We start from the raw sequence: 17668 nt of genomic DNA, 5'->3' as shown, positions 1-17668 counted from the left end.
TGGGCCTAGAAAATTCATAGGGGAATCAGGGATGGGATTAAAATATTGTTTCCTTATAGTCCTTAAGGAGCCCTGGTGGGTGCAAATGGTTACACGCCAAACTGCTAACCAGCAGGCTGGCTGTTCAGACCCACCCAGTGGCTCCATGGGAGAAAGACCTGGCAATCCAGTTGTGTAAATACCGCCAAGAACAGCCTGTGAGACCATTCTTCTCTGTCACTGGGAATGTACCTGACCACCCAGCAACCACCACAACAACATACAGCCAGTCGAGGCTTGTTTTAATTAGCCATCATTATCATTTTAGTGATTTTTCTGAAGCCATATTCTAAGGAGATTTATTAAAAATCAGGTCTTTCAGAGGATTTGCTCAGAATACACACTTAATTGAGGTGGGAAGTTGTGTTTTGAAATAGTTAGATTTACATTTTCATTTTCCTCACTTGTATGCCACTGTTTCCTTTTAGAAATTGGTCCTGCCTCTGTGATGGTAGGGAACCTTGTCTCTGGGAAGAGAATTGCCCAAGCTAGTGGCAGAGATCTTGGTCAGATAGAAGACAATGACCAGGCCCGGAAGGTAAGCAACTACGATTTTAGACCTTCATATTATGTTCCTCTTTCTTGACTGCTCTCTAGCTAGAATGCTGTATTAGAGATAAGACTATTCGCTCTTATTTTCCAGTCTTCCAATTGACTATATACTGTTGATCTCTTGAGTCTTTGATGGTCTTCTCTTCCTACCTGTTTTCTTGATCCAGGAAGAGAAATCCTTAATAATTTTATATGATAAATAAGTTTATTTGTATATATACTGTTTTAGAAAATGTCATAGAAACAAAAAAATGAGTATTTCATAGATGCACAATGAGCATTAGAAAATGAAGAGAATGTTTGGGCATCCTTATCTTAGTGTTTCCCAAAGCCCCTTGTTTCTCATTATCTCTACCAACCTGATTTGAAACCCAAACGGCCTCACCACTACTTTGAAATGAGGCTTCAATCCTTTGGTCATTGCAGTATAAGTAAACATCAGTGCAAAATCTAGGTTTGGGGGCCAGACATCTTTAAAGAAGTTTTAGGAGCAGTAGGAGACATCCTCAAACCTCATTCCACAACAAACAGCACACAAATTCTCATGTATAGATACGGGTCTTCATTATTACCATTCAGCCTTGAAATCGCTAAGATTAATCAAAAGCCCTCCCATTTTTCCACAAACAAGATAAAGGTCCCATTCTGTATTTAGGGCAATTAGGAAATGTGACAAAAATCACAACTTAAAATATTGCCAGTTTGCTAATATATACCAAACCCAACCCACTGCTGTGGAGTCAAATCTGACTCATAGCAACCCATCCTTGGGTTTCTAAGGTGGTATCACTACAGAATTAGATTGCCCAATCTTCCTTCCGAGAAGTGGCTGGTGGGTTTGAACCGCCAGCCTTCTATTTGGCCATCAAATGCATTAAGCACTAGGCCAGCAGAGCTTCTTTTGCTGATATATAGTAATGTGTGAATTCAGTGCACTTAATCATCATGCTCCCTACCTACCTAGTATGTGTATTAAATGTTATACACAGATGTTTCTTATATCATGATACTAGCACTGTATTTGGGATGACAAGAAATAGGGCTGTCCTTTTTTACCATAGACTGAATCAATGCAATGTATATAGTCTGAGTATTTACAGTGCTATTTAATGACATTAGGTAATTACTATTCTAGAAGCATCATGGCGTAGTGCCTAAGGCATATTTGACTGCTAACCAGAGAGCTGGCAGTTCAAACCCACCAGCCACTCCTGGGAAGGAAGGTTGGGCAATCTATTTCTGTCTTGTTACCACCTCGGAAACCCAAGGAGGGGTCGCTATGAGTCAGGTCCGACTCAATAGCAGTGCATTGCATTTGTTCGTTATTCTAGAAGCATTGCGTATTTAACGCAACTCATTTTTAAAAGAAAAATAGATTATCCCATTGCAGCCCACAAAATGCATCATTGTACCTTCCAGAAGTCCTGTATTGGCTGTGGCTGCTCCTGTCTGTAATAAGGGAAATGGAGTTCTCCCATCCTTGGGAAGATTTTCAGAAAACTTCCCTCACCAGTAATACACCACCAGCCCTTTGATTTGTGAGTCTGTAAATAAGGTGTAAAGAATTTGAATTCCAGGGAAAAATTGTAAGCACTTGCTTATTCTGTTGATTATATTTATCACGGATTTTAGTTGAATATGTATCCTTCTTTCTCTGTGGTGTTTTTGGTAGGCACTTACAAAGCCTTCAGGCAGACTATGTTGTTACAAATACTGAGATCACTCAGTCCAAACTACAGTAGTTTGAACCTAATAACTGTGTTTGGTTTCAGTTCCTGTTTCTCTCAGAAGTTTTGCAGTGGAGAGCTCAAACCACTCCTGACCATGTCCTCTATACTCTGCTAAACTGTAGGGTGAGACATGCTGAATTCTTGTTTTATGATTCTTATTGTATTCTTATGTGAATCCTTGTTTGTTTGTTTGTTTTTTGCTACTTTGATTAATATAACTTTTCTCACTTAAGAAGGATTTCTCTTAAAAAATGTAACGATTTGTATATTTTTATATATCTATAAAGTAGCCCTCATGGCACGTTGTTTAAGTGCTTGGCTGCTAATTGAAAGGCTGGTGGTTCAAACCTACCAGGGTCTCTGAAGAAGAAAAGACTTGTCAATCTTCTCCTATAAAGATTACAGGCTAGGAACCATATGGGGCAGTTCTACTTTGTCATACTGAGTCACTATGAGTTGCAAATTGATTGATGTCACCTAACAAAGCATTCATATATGTGTATATTTTAACCACACTGTAATACTTATATAAAAAAGAAAAAGTGATGAATGATATGTAGCAAGAAACAGCTGCAGATCTATGAGATATTTATGTTTTTATTTATAAGTAAGAGGTTATAAATTAATTACAAATTCAGGAATGAAAATCATTTTTATTTTATTCATTTAAAGTTCACATCTTATATTTCACATTAGAGAGCCAATCTCAACAGATGATGTTCCAGAACAGTACTTACCGTAAAGCCTTAATACATAAATAAATAGCATAACAGTAAAAATTAAATATGAAAGTCTTAGTATATTTATTAATTGTCCTTTTTCTCACAGACCTGTAGCCTGCAAAGTGAGGCCAGCTAGAGCAAGATAGTAGCATAAACAGCCCCATTGTCCTGGTTCCCTACAAAAACACAAAGAGAGGAAAAAAAGTAGAAACTGGCAGAATCAACACTGACAGAACTGGAGAAACCAGTCCAAAGATTACAGCAACTAAGCAAATGCTAAAGCAAAAAAAAAAAAAGTGACATATAAACAGTAGCAAAATTTTGGTTTTCTACCTCCTGTACCCAACCCTCCTCCCTGGTCAACAGCAACATCATAAAGCAGCCTTCCACACTGTCAGAGAAATAGCCTGACCTCTGGCTCTAGACAGAAAAGAGAATACTGTCTTCTCCAATCATTGTGTATGTCTATTATAAGTTGTCTGGAATGCCTGAAGGACTGACACACAATATTCATCTTGGTTTGGCTTGTATTTGAACTTGCACAGACCTCAGGGATAGCAGGTAACCACCTAAGGCTATAACTGTGTGTAGCCATATAGGGCAACGACTGCTATTAACGCATATAATAGGCTCTAGAAAGGTGAATGGAGACAGTTTATTTTGGATAACAAAGCTTTCAAAAGCATTTTGAATACTGGAGAATTGAGAAAGCAGCACACAGTGCCCAAGATGAGAGAATTCCCAGAAATTAGCTGAGAAGACCCTATATTTTCACCTTGGACTGACTGACATTGCAAGCCTAGCTAAGTGTTGAAGGACGGTCCAGATACAGAGCTAATTCACAAAGTGTAGAGATTTTGTCTTTCATGTTTTGTTTGGTTTTCTCCCCCTGGTATTCAAGTAAATCTCTGTCAAGACTCTGACTAAACACAAGCTAAGAAACATTGTCTTTAGTAGCCACACAAATTTAAGAAGATAGTCTTTGCAATAATATTTAGGGTAAGTCACTAAACAAATGAATAATTATAGTCTACAACAATCTTTTTTTATTATAAACATGGATAGGAAGATTTAATATCATAAAAATGTCAGTTATTCACAGGAGTATATAGATTTAATGCAATTCCAATCAAAATCCCAACTTTTTTTTGGTTAATTGCACAATCTGATTCTAAAATTTCAAATGAAGTGTACAAGGACAGATAAGACATGTATGAAGACAAAGCAGAGGATGGGCGGACTCACACCCTAGCAAACAATCAGACTTATTATAAAGTATGGTAATTACCTACCATCTGTCTGTCTGTCTGTCTTATTGTGTGGCTTGAATGGTACTGTGATGCTGAAAGCTATGCCACAGGTATTTAAATTTATTTGGACAAGTTTTAGCAAAGCTTCCAGACTAAAATAGACTAGGAAGAAAAGGCTGGTGATGTACTTTAGAATATTGTTGTTGTTGTTGTTGGGTGTTGTCAGTTGGTTCTGACTCATAGCGACCCTGTGCACAACAGAACAAATCACTGCCTGGTCCTGCACCATCCTCACAGTTGTTGCTTTGCTTGAGCCCATCATTTCAGTCACTGTGTCAATCCATCTTGTTGGAGGTCTTCCCTTTTTCACTGACCCTCTACTTTACTAAGCATGATATCCTTCTTGAGGGATTGGTCCCTTCTGACAACATGACCAAAGTACATGATACAAAGTCTGGCCATTCTAGAAACTTTTGGATCACAACAGAACATTTTCCAACTCACTTGCTTTGGACATGTTGTCAGGAGGGATCTTTTGCTGGAGGGGGGCCTCATGTTTGGTGAAGCAGAGGACCAGCAAGGGCAAGGGAGACACTTGGGGAGTTGGATTGGCACAGTACATGTAGTCATTGAGCTATGAACGAGACCCGTTCCTAATTGTATATTTAAGTCAGATTTGTAGTAAGTTGGAACAGGTGCATACAGTTCTTATTTAGCCTTATTTTAGTGCAAGAAAGGGCTACAAGCCTTTTCAGTTATTTAAAAGCTGGATGTGCAGCCAGTGGAGATGATTGTGGTAAAGAATATGTTGTGAATAAGGGTTGGTTCACTCATTTCAAAGTGAGGGCAAATTTTCATAACATTAAAGGGCAAATACAAGTTAATCTGTAAGTTGGATGTTTATAACCTGGGGAGTTACTTTTGCTGCAACAGTGGCTTCAAACATGCCAGCAGTCATGAGGATGAAGCAGGAGTAGGCAATATTTCATTTAGTTAGCTGCTTTTCTTAACTGTAACAAGTACATGGTATGTGAAAAACACTATAAACAAACAAACAAACAAAAAACCTCACTGCCATTGAGTTATTTCTGACTCATAGTGACTCTATAGGACAGAGTAGAACTGCCCAATAGAGTTTCCACAGCTATAAATCTTTACAGAAGCAGAGTGCCTCATCTTTTTCCCATGGAGCAGCTAGTGGGTTTGAGCCATGACATCTTGGCTAGCAGCCAAGTGCTTTACCCATTGTACTACCAGAGCTCCTTGAAAATAGTATTATAGATCTGGTTTAAGGTATTTCTCAGACTTCTTCTGGCATCACAAACAGACTTTGATTAATGGTTTATCCACTGAAGCCTTGAAGCAGCTTAAGTGGTTAGGTAGCTGAAGAGAATGGTGAGGGCCTACATAGCCTAGAATACTGGGAAAAGGCAAGTTTATCCAGAATCATTAAGAACCATGACATGCTGTATACACAGTCAGCATTGTGTTTTGGCAACAGGGACAGCACTGGGACTGGAGAGGACGGTCTAGACCTCCAGGACGGTCTAGGTGGTGGCAGAGATTGGGCTCCCACCTCACAGAAGCTTGAATACTCACAAATTCTAATCTCCAACAGTTTTTTAAAAGAACAGTAACAGCTAAATAAATATTTTTTAAAACAACAACTGTGAAAAGCATGACTGTAATTTCCAGAGTTACCACATTATCATATTCAAATATCCTATTTCAAGAACAAACAAAAAATCACAGGACATACAGAGAAATAGGAAAGGATGACCCATTCAAAAGACACATAAACCATTCCTATGGAAGTCTAAATAATGGACTATTTACTAGATACAAATTTAAAAAAAAAACGAACAGTATTAAATTTTCTCAAGGAGTAAAAAGCAAATGCAGACAGAGAAATAAAGGAAATCAGGAAAATGATACAGGACCAAAACAAGAACATTAATGTAGAGATGGAAATTTTAAAAAGAAATCAAACAGAAATACAGGTATTAAAAAGTAAAATAACTAAAATGAAAAATTTACCAAATGAGTTCAAAAGCAGATGTGAAGTAGCAGGAGAAATAATCAGTGAACTGGAAGATAAGACATTTGAGACTGTCAAGAATGAGAGGCAAAGAGAAAAAGAATGAAGAAAAGAAACAAATCCTAAGGGATTTGAGGAACAGCAAGCAGACCATATATCCATTATGGTAGTGTAGTGCCTAAGGCATTTGACTGCTAACCAGAAGGCTGGCGGTTCAAACCCACCAGCCACTCCTCAGAAGGAAGGTTGGGCAATCTACTTCCATAGTGATACTGCCTTGGGAACCCAAGGAGGGGTCGCTATGAGTCGGGTCTGACTCGACAGCACATAACAACAGATAGTAAAAGAGAAAAAGGGGACAGAAAGAATATTTGAAGAAATGTTAGTGTGAAATGTCCCAAATTTGATGAAAGACATGAATCTACACATACAAGAGGTTCAGTGAACTCTCAGTAGAATAAACCCAAAGAATTCCACACCAAGATACATTATAATCAAACTGTCAAAATCCGAAGTTAAAACAGACAGTCTTGAAAGCAGCAAGAGAGTAAAGTAAATTATCACATTAATGAGATCCTCAAAAAGACTATACGCCAATTTCTCCTCAGAAACTATGGAGGACTGAAGTCAATAGGAAAATATTTAAAATGATGGAAAAAGAAGAAGGGGGAAAAAAAAGCCATAGAAGAATTCTAATTGAGCAAAATCATCCTTCAAAAATAAGGTCGAAATTAGTTAATTAATTCCCAGATAAGCAAAAGCTGAGAGAATATATTACTGTAAGACTTGCCCTGCAAGAAAGGCTAAAGGGAGTTCTTCAGGTTAAAAAGAAAAGGAAAGGTAATTTGAAACTGTATGAATTTAAAAAGATCTCCAGTAAAGATAATATCATGAGTAAATATAAACAACACTGTTATGGTGTTTTTGTGTTATACCTCTGCTTGTTATATCCTTCATAATTTAAAAGACAAATGCATAAGAAATAATTGTAAATTAATACTAATGAGCTTAAAATATACAAATATGTAATTGTGTCAGTAGTATAAAGGGGGAATGGTAGAGGAACAATTTTTGTTTTTGATCTGAAAGTAGTCTTAATTTATATTGTTGTTGTTGTTGTTGTTTGCCGTCGAGTCGGCCCCAACTCATAGCGACCCTCCTTGGGTTTCTGAGGCAGTGTCACTACGGAAGTAGGATTGCCCAACCTTCCTTCCGAGGAGTGGCTGGTGGGTTTGAATCGCCAGCCTTCTGGTTAGCAGTCAAGTGCCTTAGGCACTATGCTACCAGAGCTCCTTTAATTTATATTAGGTTGTTAATAATTTATGGTATTAAATATAATCCCCTTGATATCCACAAAGAAAATATCTAAAATATGGACACATAAGAAAATGAGAAAGGAAGCAAAATGGTTCATTACAAAGTGTCAGCTAGACATAGAAGTAGTCAGTATTGGGAGAAAGAATGAATAACAGCTATTGAATACACAGAAAACAAACAAAAAAATGGCAGAAGCAAGTTCTTTCTTAAACAAAAACAAACCTACTGCCATCAAGTCAATTCAGACTCATAGCTACTGTGTATGACAAAGGAGACCTGCCCCATATGATTTCAGTGGCTGTAAATCTTTACAGGAGCAGATTGCCTGATCTTTCTCCTGTGGATCGGCTGGTTGGTTCAAACCACTGACTTCTTGGTTAGCAGTCAGATGCCTTAACCACTGCATCACCAGAGCTCCAGGACCCTTCATTATTGATTATTAATTAAATTTAAATAAATTAAGCTCTCCACGCAAAAGGCAGAGATTGGCAGAACAGATAAGAAAACATGACCCAACTGTCTTCTGTCTATTGGAGATCCATTTTAGATCCAAATACAGTGGTGGGTAAAGAAGCTCTGGTGGCACAGTGCCTAAAACATTTGACTGCTAACCAAAAGGTTGGCAGTTCAAACCAACCAGCTGTACTGAGGAAGGAACATAGGAAAATCTACTTGCATAAAAATTTACCACCTCAGAAACCCAATGGAGTAGGAACTGACTTGATGATAATGAGTTTGGTTTGACACTGGTAAGTAGAAAATAAAGAATGGAAAAAATATTCCATTAATGTAGTAGCCAAAGGAGAGTTGAGTGACTATATTAACATCAGAAAAAATAGGTTTTAAGTCAAAAGCTGTTAAAAGAGACAAGGATATTTTATAATGATAAAAGGTTTAGTTCATCAAGAGATAACAATGTTAAATATACAACTGAAAGGTTGGCAGCTTGAACACACCAGCCACTCCATGGGCGAAAAGACCTTAGCTGTCTGCTTTCACAAAGATTACAGCCTAGGAAACCTGTTGTTGTTATGTGCCATCAAGTCGGACCCAACTCATAGCGACCCCTCCTTGGGTTTCTGAGGCAGTATCACTATGGAAGTAGATTGCCCAACCTTTTTTCCGAGGAGTGGCTGGTGGGTTTGAACCACCAGCCTTCTGGTTAGCAGTCAAGTGCCTTAGGCACTACGCTACCAGAGCTCCTCCTAGGAAACCTAGAGTACTTCTATTCTGTCCTATATGGTCACTGTGAGCTGGAATTGACTTGATAACACACCACAATATGAAACAAACATTGAAAGACTTGATAGGAGAAAATAGTTCTACAATAATAGTTGGAGACTTCAATGTACCACTTTCAATAATGGACAAAACATTTAGACAAATGATCAACACAGAAAGAGAACACTTGAGCAATCCTATAAGCCAACTAGATCTAACAGACCTGTCTAGAGAACTTCCTCAACAACAGAATTCTTGAGTAACGTTACATATTCCATGATAATATACCATATGTGAGGTCACAAAAAAGTATTAGTAAAATTTAAAAGATTGAAATCATGTAACACATATACTCTGACCACAGTGGAATGAAACTAGAAATCAAAAACAGCAGGAAAAGTGGAAATTTCACAAATATGTGAAAATTAAACAACCAGTAGGTCAAAGAAGACATCACAAGCAAAATGAGAAAATACTTAAAGAAAAATAAAAATGAAAGCATAACATACTGAAACGTATGAGATTCTGCAAAAGCAGTGCTCAGAGAGAAATTTATGTAAATGCCCACATTTAAAAAAAAAAAAAAAAAAATGTCATTCTCAAGTCAATAATGTGACCTTAAAGAAAAATAAAAATGAAAGCATAACATACTGAAACGTATGAGATTCTGCAAAAGCAGTGCTCAGAGAGAAATTTATGTAAATGCCCACATTTAAAAAAAAAAAAAAAAAAAAAATGTCTCAAGTCAATAATGTGACTTAAGAGCAAAATAAGTCCCAAACTATCAGAATGAATAAATAATAAAAATCAGAGCAGGGGAAAAAAAAGAGTTGAAATAGAGAATAGAAAGACAATGGAATCAAAGAACCAGAAGTTGGTTCTTGGTAAAAATCAATAAAATAAAAAAATCTTTAGCTAAAACTTACAAGGAAGAAAAGAAGATTCAAATAACTAAAATCAGAATTGAAAGTGAGAACATGAATAACAACCCTACAGAGTTGGAAAAAAAAAAAAAGATTATAATACTGTGAACAATTATACACTAACAAATTAAGTAAGCTAGATAGAAAGAACAGCTTCCTAGGAACACACAAACTACCTAAATTTACTCAAGAAGAAATAAAAAAACTCATTGCCATCGAGTCAGATCTGACTCATAGCGACCCCTCCCTGGATTTCGGAGGCAGTATCACTACAGAAGTGGATTGCCCAACCTTCTTTCCGAAGAGTGGCTGGTGGGTTTGAACCACCAGCCTTCTGGTCAGCAGTCAAGTGCTTTAGGCACTACGCTACCAGAGTTCCCCCAAGAAGAAATAAAAGATCTCAATACCAATAACAAAAGAATAGATTGAATCTCCACAATTAAAAGCCTTCAAACAAAGAAAGGTCCAGGACCAGATGATGTCACTGCTGAATTCCATCACATATTTTAAAAAGAATTAACACCAATTATCCCTAAATTCTGACAAAAATCTATGAAGAGGGAACACTTTCAAACTCATTATGTGAGGCCAGCATTACCCTGGTACCAAAGGCAGACAAAGATCAAAAGAAACGAAAACTACAGAACAATATCCCTTATGAACATAGATGTAAAAATCCTCAAAAAATACTAGGAAACTGAATGCAAGAGCATATTAAGAGATTTTTACACTATGTCCAAATAGAATTTACCCCAGGATTACAAAGATGGTTCAACATAAAAACAATGCAACATACTACATTAATAGAACAAAAACCAAACTCACTTCCATTGAGTCAATTGAGACTCATAGTGACCCTTCCTTGGGTTTCCAAGGAGGTTTCTCTATGGAAGTAGATTAGGCAACCTTCATTCCGAGGAGTGGCTGGTGGGTTTCAACCATATGCGTTCTAGTTAGCAGTCAAATGCTTTAGCCACTATACCACCAGAGCTCCTACTGCATTAACAGAACAAAGGAAAATAACTACCTGATTATTTTAATTGATGCAGAAAAGGCATTTGACAAATCTAAAATGCTTCTATGATAGAAACACTCAGCAAACTTGGAAAAGAAGGGAAATTCTTCAACGTAATAAAACACATTTATGAAAAATCCAGGACTATCATACTGAATAGAGAAAATGGAAAACTTTCCATGTACAGTCAGGAACAAGATAGGGCTAGGCACTTCTGCCACTGCTATGAATTCAGCAAAGTTGTAATATACAAGATCAACACACAATACTCAGTTGTGTTTCTGTAAATCAGGAATGAACAATCTTAATAGGAAGTAAAGAAACATCTGAAAGAACAGTAACATCTGAAAGAACAAGACACCCAGAATTTTAACTGGAAAGGTGAAAGACATATACACTGACATCTATAAAAGATAATAGAAATGGGAGAAAAAAAAAAAAAAAAGACCCAAATAAATGAAAAAAAATCCCATAGTCATCAAGTGGAGGATATAATATTGTTACGATGTCAGTATTACCCAAAGTAGTCTATGAATTCAACACAATCCCTATAAAAATTCCAAGAGGTTTTTTTTGGGGGCTGAAATGGAAATGCCAATCATCAAATTCATATAAAATGGTAATGGGTCCTGAATTGCCAAAACAGTCTTAAAATAGAAGAACAAAGTAAGATGACTCACGCTTCCTGATTTCACATGGTATTATAAGGCTACTGTAATCAAAACAATTTGGTAGGATAGACATGTAGACCAATGAAATAGAATTGTTATTGTTAAGTCAGCTCCAACTCATAGCTACCCTGTGTTCAACAGAATGAAACACTGCGTGGTCCTGTGCCATCCTCACAATCCTTGCTGTGCTTGAACCTTTCATTGTAGCCACTGTATTATTCCATCTCATTGAGGGTCTTCCCCTTTCTCACTGACCATCATCTACTTTATAAAACATGAAGTCCTTCTCCAGGGACTGGTCCCTTCTGACAACATGACCAAAGTACAAGAGACAACGTCTAGCCATTCTCTCTTCAAAGGAGAATTCCAGCTGTACTTCTACCAAGACAGAATTGTTCATTCTTCTGGAAGTCCATAGTATTTTCAGTATTCCTCACCAGCACCACAATTCAGATGCATCAGTTCTTCCTATTCATTGTCCAGCTTTCACATGCATATGAGGTGATTGAAAGTGCCATGGCTTGGATCAGGCACACCTTCGTCTTCAAAATGACATCTTTACTCTATAACACTTCAAACAGGTTTGTTGCAGCAGATTTGGCTGGTATAGTATGTCATCTGATTTTTTGACTGCTGCTGCCAACTAGATAAGAGATGTATATTAATTTGGAGGAACAGAAAGGCAATATACAGAGTTGACAAGAAAAATACTACTAAGGAAAAGGAAGACATAAGGCTTTCACTGAACAATTTTTTTTGAAGTGCATGACTCCATCCTTGGTCCTAGCCTGTCTTTGTCTGGAAGGTCTGCCGAAACCTGTCTACTGTGAGTGACCCTGCTGATATTTGAAATACTGGTGGCATAGCTTCAAGCAACACAGCAACACACATGCCACCACAGTATGACAAATTGACAGTTTGGTAGGGCAGACATACAGACCAATGGAATAGAATTAGAATGCAGAAATGAACACACACAAAAATGAGCAGTTGATTTTTAAGGGGGTGCAAGTCTACTCAATGGGGAATAAATAAGTCTTTCAATAAATGCTGTTGGGACAACTGGATCCCCATACACAAAAGAATGAAGTTGGACCTGTAGCTTTTTTTTTTTTTTTTTTTTTTGACCTGTAGCTCTTAACATTTATAAAAATTAACCCAAAATGCATAAATAGCCTACATGTAAGAACTCAAACCTAAAAATTTAGAAGAAAATATAAGGGTAAAGCAACACCAAAAACACAAGCAACAAATGAAAAAACAGATAAATTAAACTTCATCAAAATGAAAGGCTTTTGTGCATCAAAGAACTTTTTAAACAAAGTGAAGAAGCAGCCTACAGGATGGGAGATAATATTTGGGAATCCACGTATCAGATAAGGATTTAACACCCAGAATATATAAAGAACTTTTACAATTCAATAACAAAAAGAAAAAATCCAATGACAAAGTGGGCAAGAATTTAAATAAACATTTCTCCCAGGAAGATAAACAAATGGTCAATAAACATGTGAAAAGATACTCGACACCATTAGTCATTAAGGAAATGCACATCAAAACCACAATGAGATACCACTTTATACCCCTTGTTGTTGTTGTTGTTGTTGTTATGTGCCATCGAGTCGCCCCGACTCATAGAGACCCCTCCTTGGGTTTCCGAGGCAGTATCACTATGGAAGTAGGATTGCCCAACCTTCCTTCCGAGGAGTGGCTGGTGGGTTTGAACCACCAGCCTTCTGGTTAGCAGTCAAGTGCTCTAGGATGACTGTTATCAGAGCGCAGAAAATAGTACATGTCTGCAAGCTTGTGGAGAAATTAGAACCCTCATCCATTATTGGTTGGAATGTAAAATGGTGCAGCTGCTGTGGAAAGCAGTTAGGCAGTTCCGCTAAAAGTTAGAATTACCATATAATCCACCAATTCCACTTGACTTAAAAAATTTTAAGCTTTTTTATGTACACAAGTGTATTTACTGAATATGCATTATATTTATAACTAGGAAAAAAACTTTCTGAAGTATGACTGCTTAGAGTTGGTAAAAATAAAATTCTTAGTGCACAAAAGTGTCTCTTACAGCTTAAAGTAGTAGACTGAATACAAATAAAATGAATGGCAGCAATGAAATTTATTCCCTGAATCTCTAATTTGGATATCCATGTATCAGACCATTTTTCCATGCCATTTGGTTTATATAAATAACCTCTTATCCTCTTCAGTCGTAACAAGTGCATATTATCCTGAAATTGTTTTGTGTACTCAGTTGGTTCACTGTCTCTGCTCAAGACATCCTTCAGAAAAAGTCTAAATAATTCCCAATTCCTTGGATTTCATTGTATAGAAAATCTCCAGTTTTTACCACTTCCTATTTTGACTTTTTTTTTTTTTTTTTTTTGACATTTTGATAATCAGACATCATGTTTGGTAGACTGAGGGAAACCCTCAATGACATGGTTTGATACAGTAACTGTAACAATGGACTCAAGCATACCAACAGTAAAGAAAATGGCACAGGACTTGGCAATGCTTAGTTCTGCTGTACATAAATTTGCCATGAGTTGGAAGCTATTTAATAGCATCTAACAACACCAACTTTTGCCCCTGTACTTATTTAACATTGTCTAATGAAGCTTTTCTTTCCCTTCTGATTATTCTTTACTTTCATGGGACAATTTTTGCTGCTATTCAAGCTCACAAAACCAAGCCAAACCAAACCAGTTACCATTGAGTTGACTGACTCATGGTGACCCCATGTGTTGCAGTATAGAACTGTGTTCCATAGAGTTTTCAGTGACCATAATCTTATGGAAATAGTTCTCCAGGCCTTTCTCCCACCATGCCTCTGAGTAGGTTCAAATCACCATCCTTTTGATTGGTAATTGAGTGCCCAGGGGTTCCATTCATGATTACAGATGCAGAGTAATAGAAGACATGGCAAACACTTGATTTGACTGCTAACCAGAAGGCTGGGGGTTCAAACCTACCAGCCATTCCTCGAAAGGAAGGTTGGGCAATCTACTTCCATAGTGATACTGCCTCAGAAACCCGAGGAGGGGTCGCTATGAGTCTAATCAACTTGACGGCAGTGAGTTTGCTTTTTGATTTAAAGTTACTATGAGGACATGTTACTGGAAAGAAGCCTGCCTTGTATGTTTATGTTTTATGTTTTCATATTTTTCTCTCCGTTGGATCCTTCCTGAACATAAAATACAGGTTAAACTCCCTTTTCCTAAAATAGTTGACCAGCTTATGTGACATTGTCATAATTCCTCTTTAATCGCTCTCTGACTTTTCTTGTGCTCTGAATGTAGCATTTCTCCTAGAAACTGTTCGTGACTCTGTTCTTTCTCCATAGTTTTCTGTGGTTCTCCAGAGTACAGTGTCACCTCCACAATGATGACCCAAATTTATAGTCCTATCTCCAGCCTCTCAAGTGCTAGTTGTTACTATCCAGATCCCTTTAGCTAAATATATTTTTCCCTGTGTTTATATTGTCTCCTCCATAAACTGTAAGCAGCTTAAGAATAAGAATCACACCTGAATTGTCTTTTTAAGCCCTTCCTCCCACATCACCTGATAAATTGCTGCACATATTTATAGAATAAATGTATGTCTCAAAACAATCTAACAGTAAAAATGAGTAGCTTAAAAAGTACATAGTAAATCCCTCAATTATGCAAAGATTTCAGAATGACTTAGATATGTTCATAGGCAATATGTCCCACTGGTAGGAAGGAAATAGAGATATTCTAACTAAATCTTCTAATGTGTGAAGGAGATTTACCTGATTGTTGACTGGAATGATGCCAGAGTGCTGGGCTTGGTGTATAATTGATCTTACCCTGTGTGACATCCTTGTGACCTTGTGGTCATAATCCTTGTGGTCCTAGTCATTGACTGGATCTTAGTCAGACACTGAATTTTTCAGAAAACTGTGTTTACTGGAAGTGCCTCAAGTACCCTAAAAAGGACTTCATTAGAAACATAAGAGAAAAGTCAGATAGGGGTGAGTTTGAAGGATCAAAGACATTAATTAATTTATTTTAGGGTTTCATGAAGGAAGTATAGTCCAAAGATCCCATTCCCTTTTAGATGTGACCTGCTGTTTTCCAAGATTGTCTTGTCATGGAGAAAATTCTATTTTAAATTATCTGAATGATCTTAAAAGCACTTTGAGCTATAAAGCTATTCTCCTAAAAGGATCAAGCCCAAGAATCTGCATTAGTTCCTGTCTTAGTTTTCTAGTGCTGCTATAACAGAAATACCGCAATGAGTAGCTTTAACAAACAGCAGTTTATTTTCTCAGAGTTTAGGAGGCTACAAGTTTGAATTCAGGGTGCTGGTTCTAGGGGAGGACTTTCCCTCTTTCTCTGCTCTGGGGAAGGTCCTTGTCTCCTTTCAGCTTCTGTTCCTTGGTTCTTTGGCTGTCTTTATATGGCATGGCATTTATCTTCCCCAATCTGTGCTGCTTTGCTTCTGTGCCTAATTTGCTCTTTTTATATCTCAAAGGTAATTGGTTTAAAACATACCCTACACTGATAGGAGCTCTGGTGGAGTGGTGCCTAAGGCATTTGGCTGCTAACCAGAAGGCTGGCACTTCAAACCCACCAGCCACTTCTTGGAAGGAAGGTTGGGCAATCTACTTCCATAGTGATACAGCCTCAGAAACCCAAGGAGAGGCAGTTACACTGATAATACCTCATTAGCATAACAAAGAAAGCCCTATTCCTAAATGGGATTGTATCCACAAGTATGTTGTTGTTATTGTTGTTATGTGAGGTGGTGTGGGACCTTGGATTTCCCAGGCAAGGCAATATCACTTTGGAAGTAGATTGCCCAACCGTCCTTCCCAGGAGTGGCTGGTGGGTTTGAACCGCCAGCCTACTGGTTAGCAGTTAAGTGCCTTAGGCACTACACTACCAGAGCTCCTTTGCCACAAGTATAGGGATTAATATTTACAACACAAATTTTGGGGGGATACAGTTCAATTATAACAGTTCAGCCTCATGTTGTTGTTGTTAGATGCTGTTGAGTTGTTCCCTACTTATAGTGACTCTATGGTGCAGTGCCTAAGGCATTTGACTGCTAACTAGAAGGTTGGTGGTGCAAACCCACCAGCCACTCTGCAGAAGGATGGGGCAGTCTACTTCTGTGAAGATTTACAGTCTCTGAAACCCAGTGGGGGTTGCTATGAGTCAGAATCAACTTTATGGCAGTGGTTTTTTTTTTGGTTTGGTTTTATGCATAACAGAACAAAACACTGCCAGGTCCTGGGCCATCCTCACAATCATTGCTGTGTTTGAGCCTAGTGTTGCAGCCATTGTATCGATCCATTTTGCTGAGGGTCATCTTCTTTTATGCTGAGACACTCTACCAAGCATAATGTCCTTCTCCAGAGACTTCATATACACTTAGAACAAATGTCCCAAGTATTTTTATGGTTATTATACTGTGATTTCCACTTCTTAAATCAATCTTCTTGTTCACCACTGTCCAGTAGAAATGTAACGCAAGTCACATGTAATTTTAAATTGTTTTAAAAACGCTTAAAATGTAAAAAGAAGCAGGTGAAATTATTTCTAGGAGCTCTGATAGTGTAGTGCCTAAGGCACTTGACTGCTAACCAGAAGGCTGGCAGTTCAAACCCACCAGCCACTCCTCAAAAGGAAGGTTGGGCAATCTACTTTTGTGGTGATACTGCCTCGGAAGCCCAAGGAGGGGTCACTATGAATCGGGTCTGACTTGACAGCAACAGTATATCTAAAAATATTATTTTGCATGTGGCGGAAGCCACATTTTATGTGCTTCGTAGCCACATGTGGCTAGTGACAACTACGAGGACAGTGTGGTCTAGGTTATCATGAATTCTACTACTTCTGTCTTGCTCTCCTTGATCATGGACTCTTCTAAAATGATTGAACTATTTGGTCTATAAATAGGAGTGATGATTTCTATTTGTAGCGAGGACTATTTGTTCATATAATCTTCTCCACTGGTAATATAGTTAATAGGCATCAGTTGTATATAATATTTTTAATAGGAAGGAAGGATTTAATTTATTGCAAATCATGGAAAACTTATATTTTGGGACCTGTTTACATAAAAAAGAGCATCTGTTACTTTGTGTTGTAAACAAAAACAACAGCCAACTCTTTTTTGCTTACTCTGCTGTTTTTTTTTTTTTTTTTTTCCT

At 37.6% G+C, this 17668-nt stretch overlaps 1 protein-coding gene across 1 annotated transcript in view; it reads left to right on the top strand.

Annotated features, from left to right (window-relative positions):
- The window catches only part of DIP2C (disco interacting protein 2 homolog C), a 412525-nt gene that overhangs the window by 263172 nt on the left and 131685 nt on the right, over positions 1 to 17668 (top strand). Inside the window, exons 22-23 of the mRNA XM_042782247.1 lie at positions 468 to 577; positions 2364 to 2444. Of these exons, the coding sequence (XP_042638181.1) occupies positions 468 to 577; positions 2364 to 2444 (191 nt within the window). The remainder of the gene's footprint in view (positions 1 to 467; positions 578 to 2363; positions 2445 to 17668) is intronic.

Source organism: Orycteropus afer, unplaced genomic scaffold (assembly GCF_000298275.1).
Source record: "Orycteropus afer afer isolate SDZICR_OR568_19922 unplaced genomic scaffold, OryAfe1.0 scaffold00271, whole genome shotgun sequence".
In the NCBI taxonomy this organism is placed as follows: Eukaryota; Metazoa; Chordata; class Mammalia; order Tubulidentata; family Orycteropodidae; genus Orycteropus; species Orycteropus afer.
This window is presented reverse-complemented; position numbering and strand designations above follow the sequence as displayed.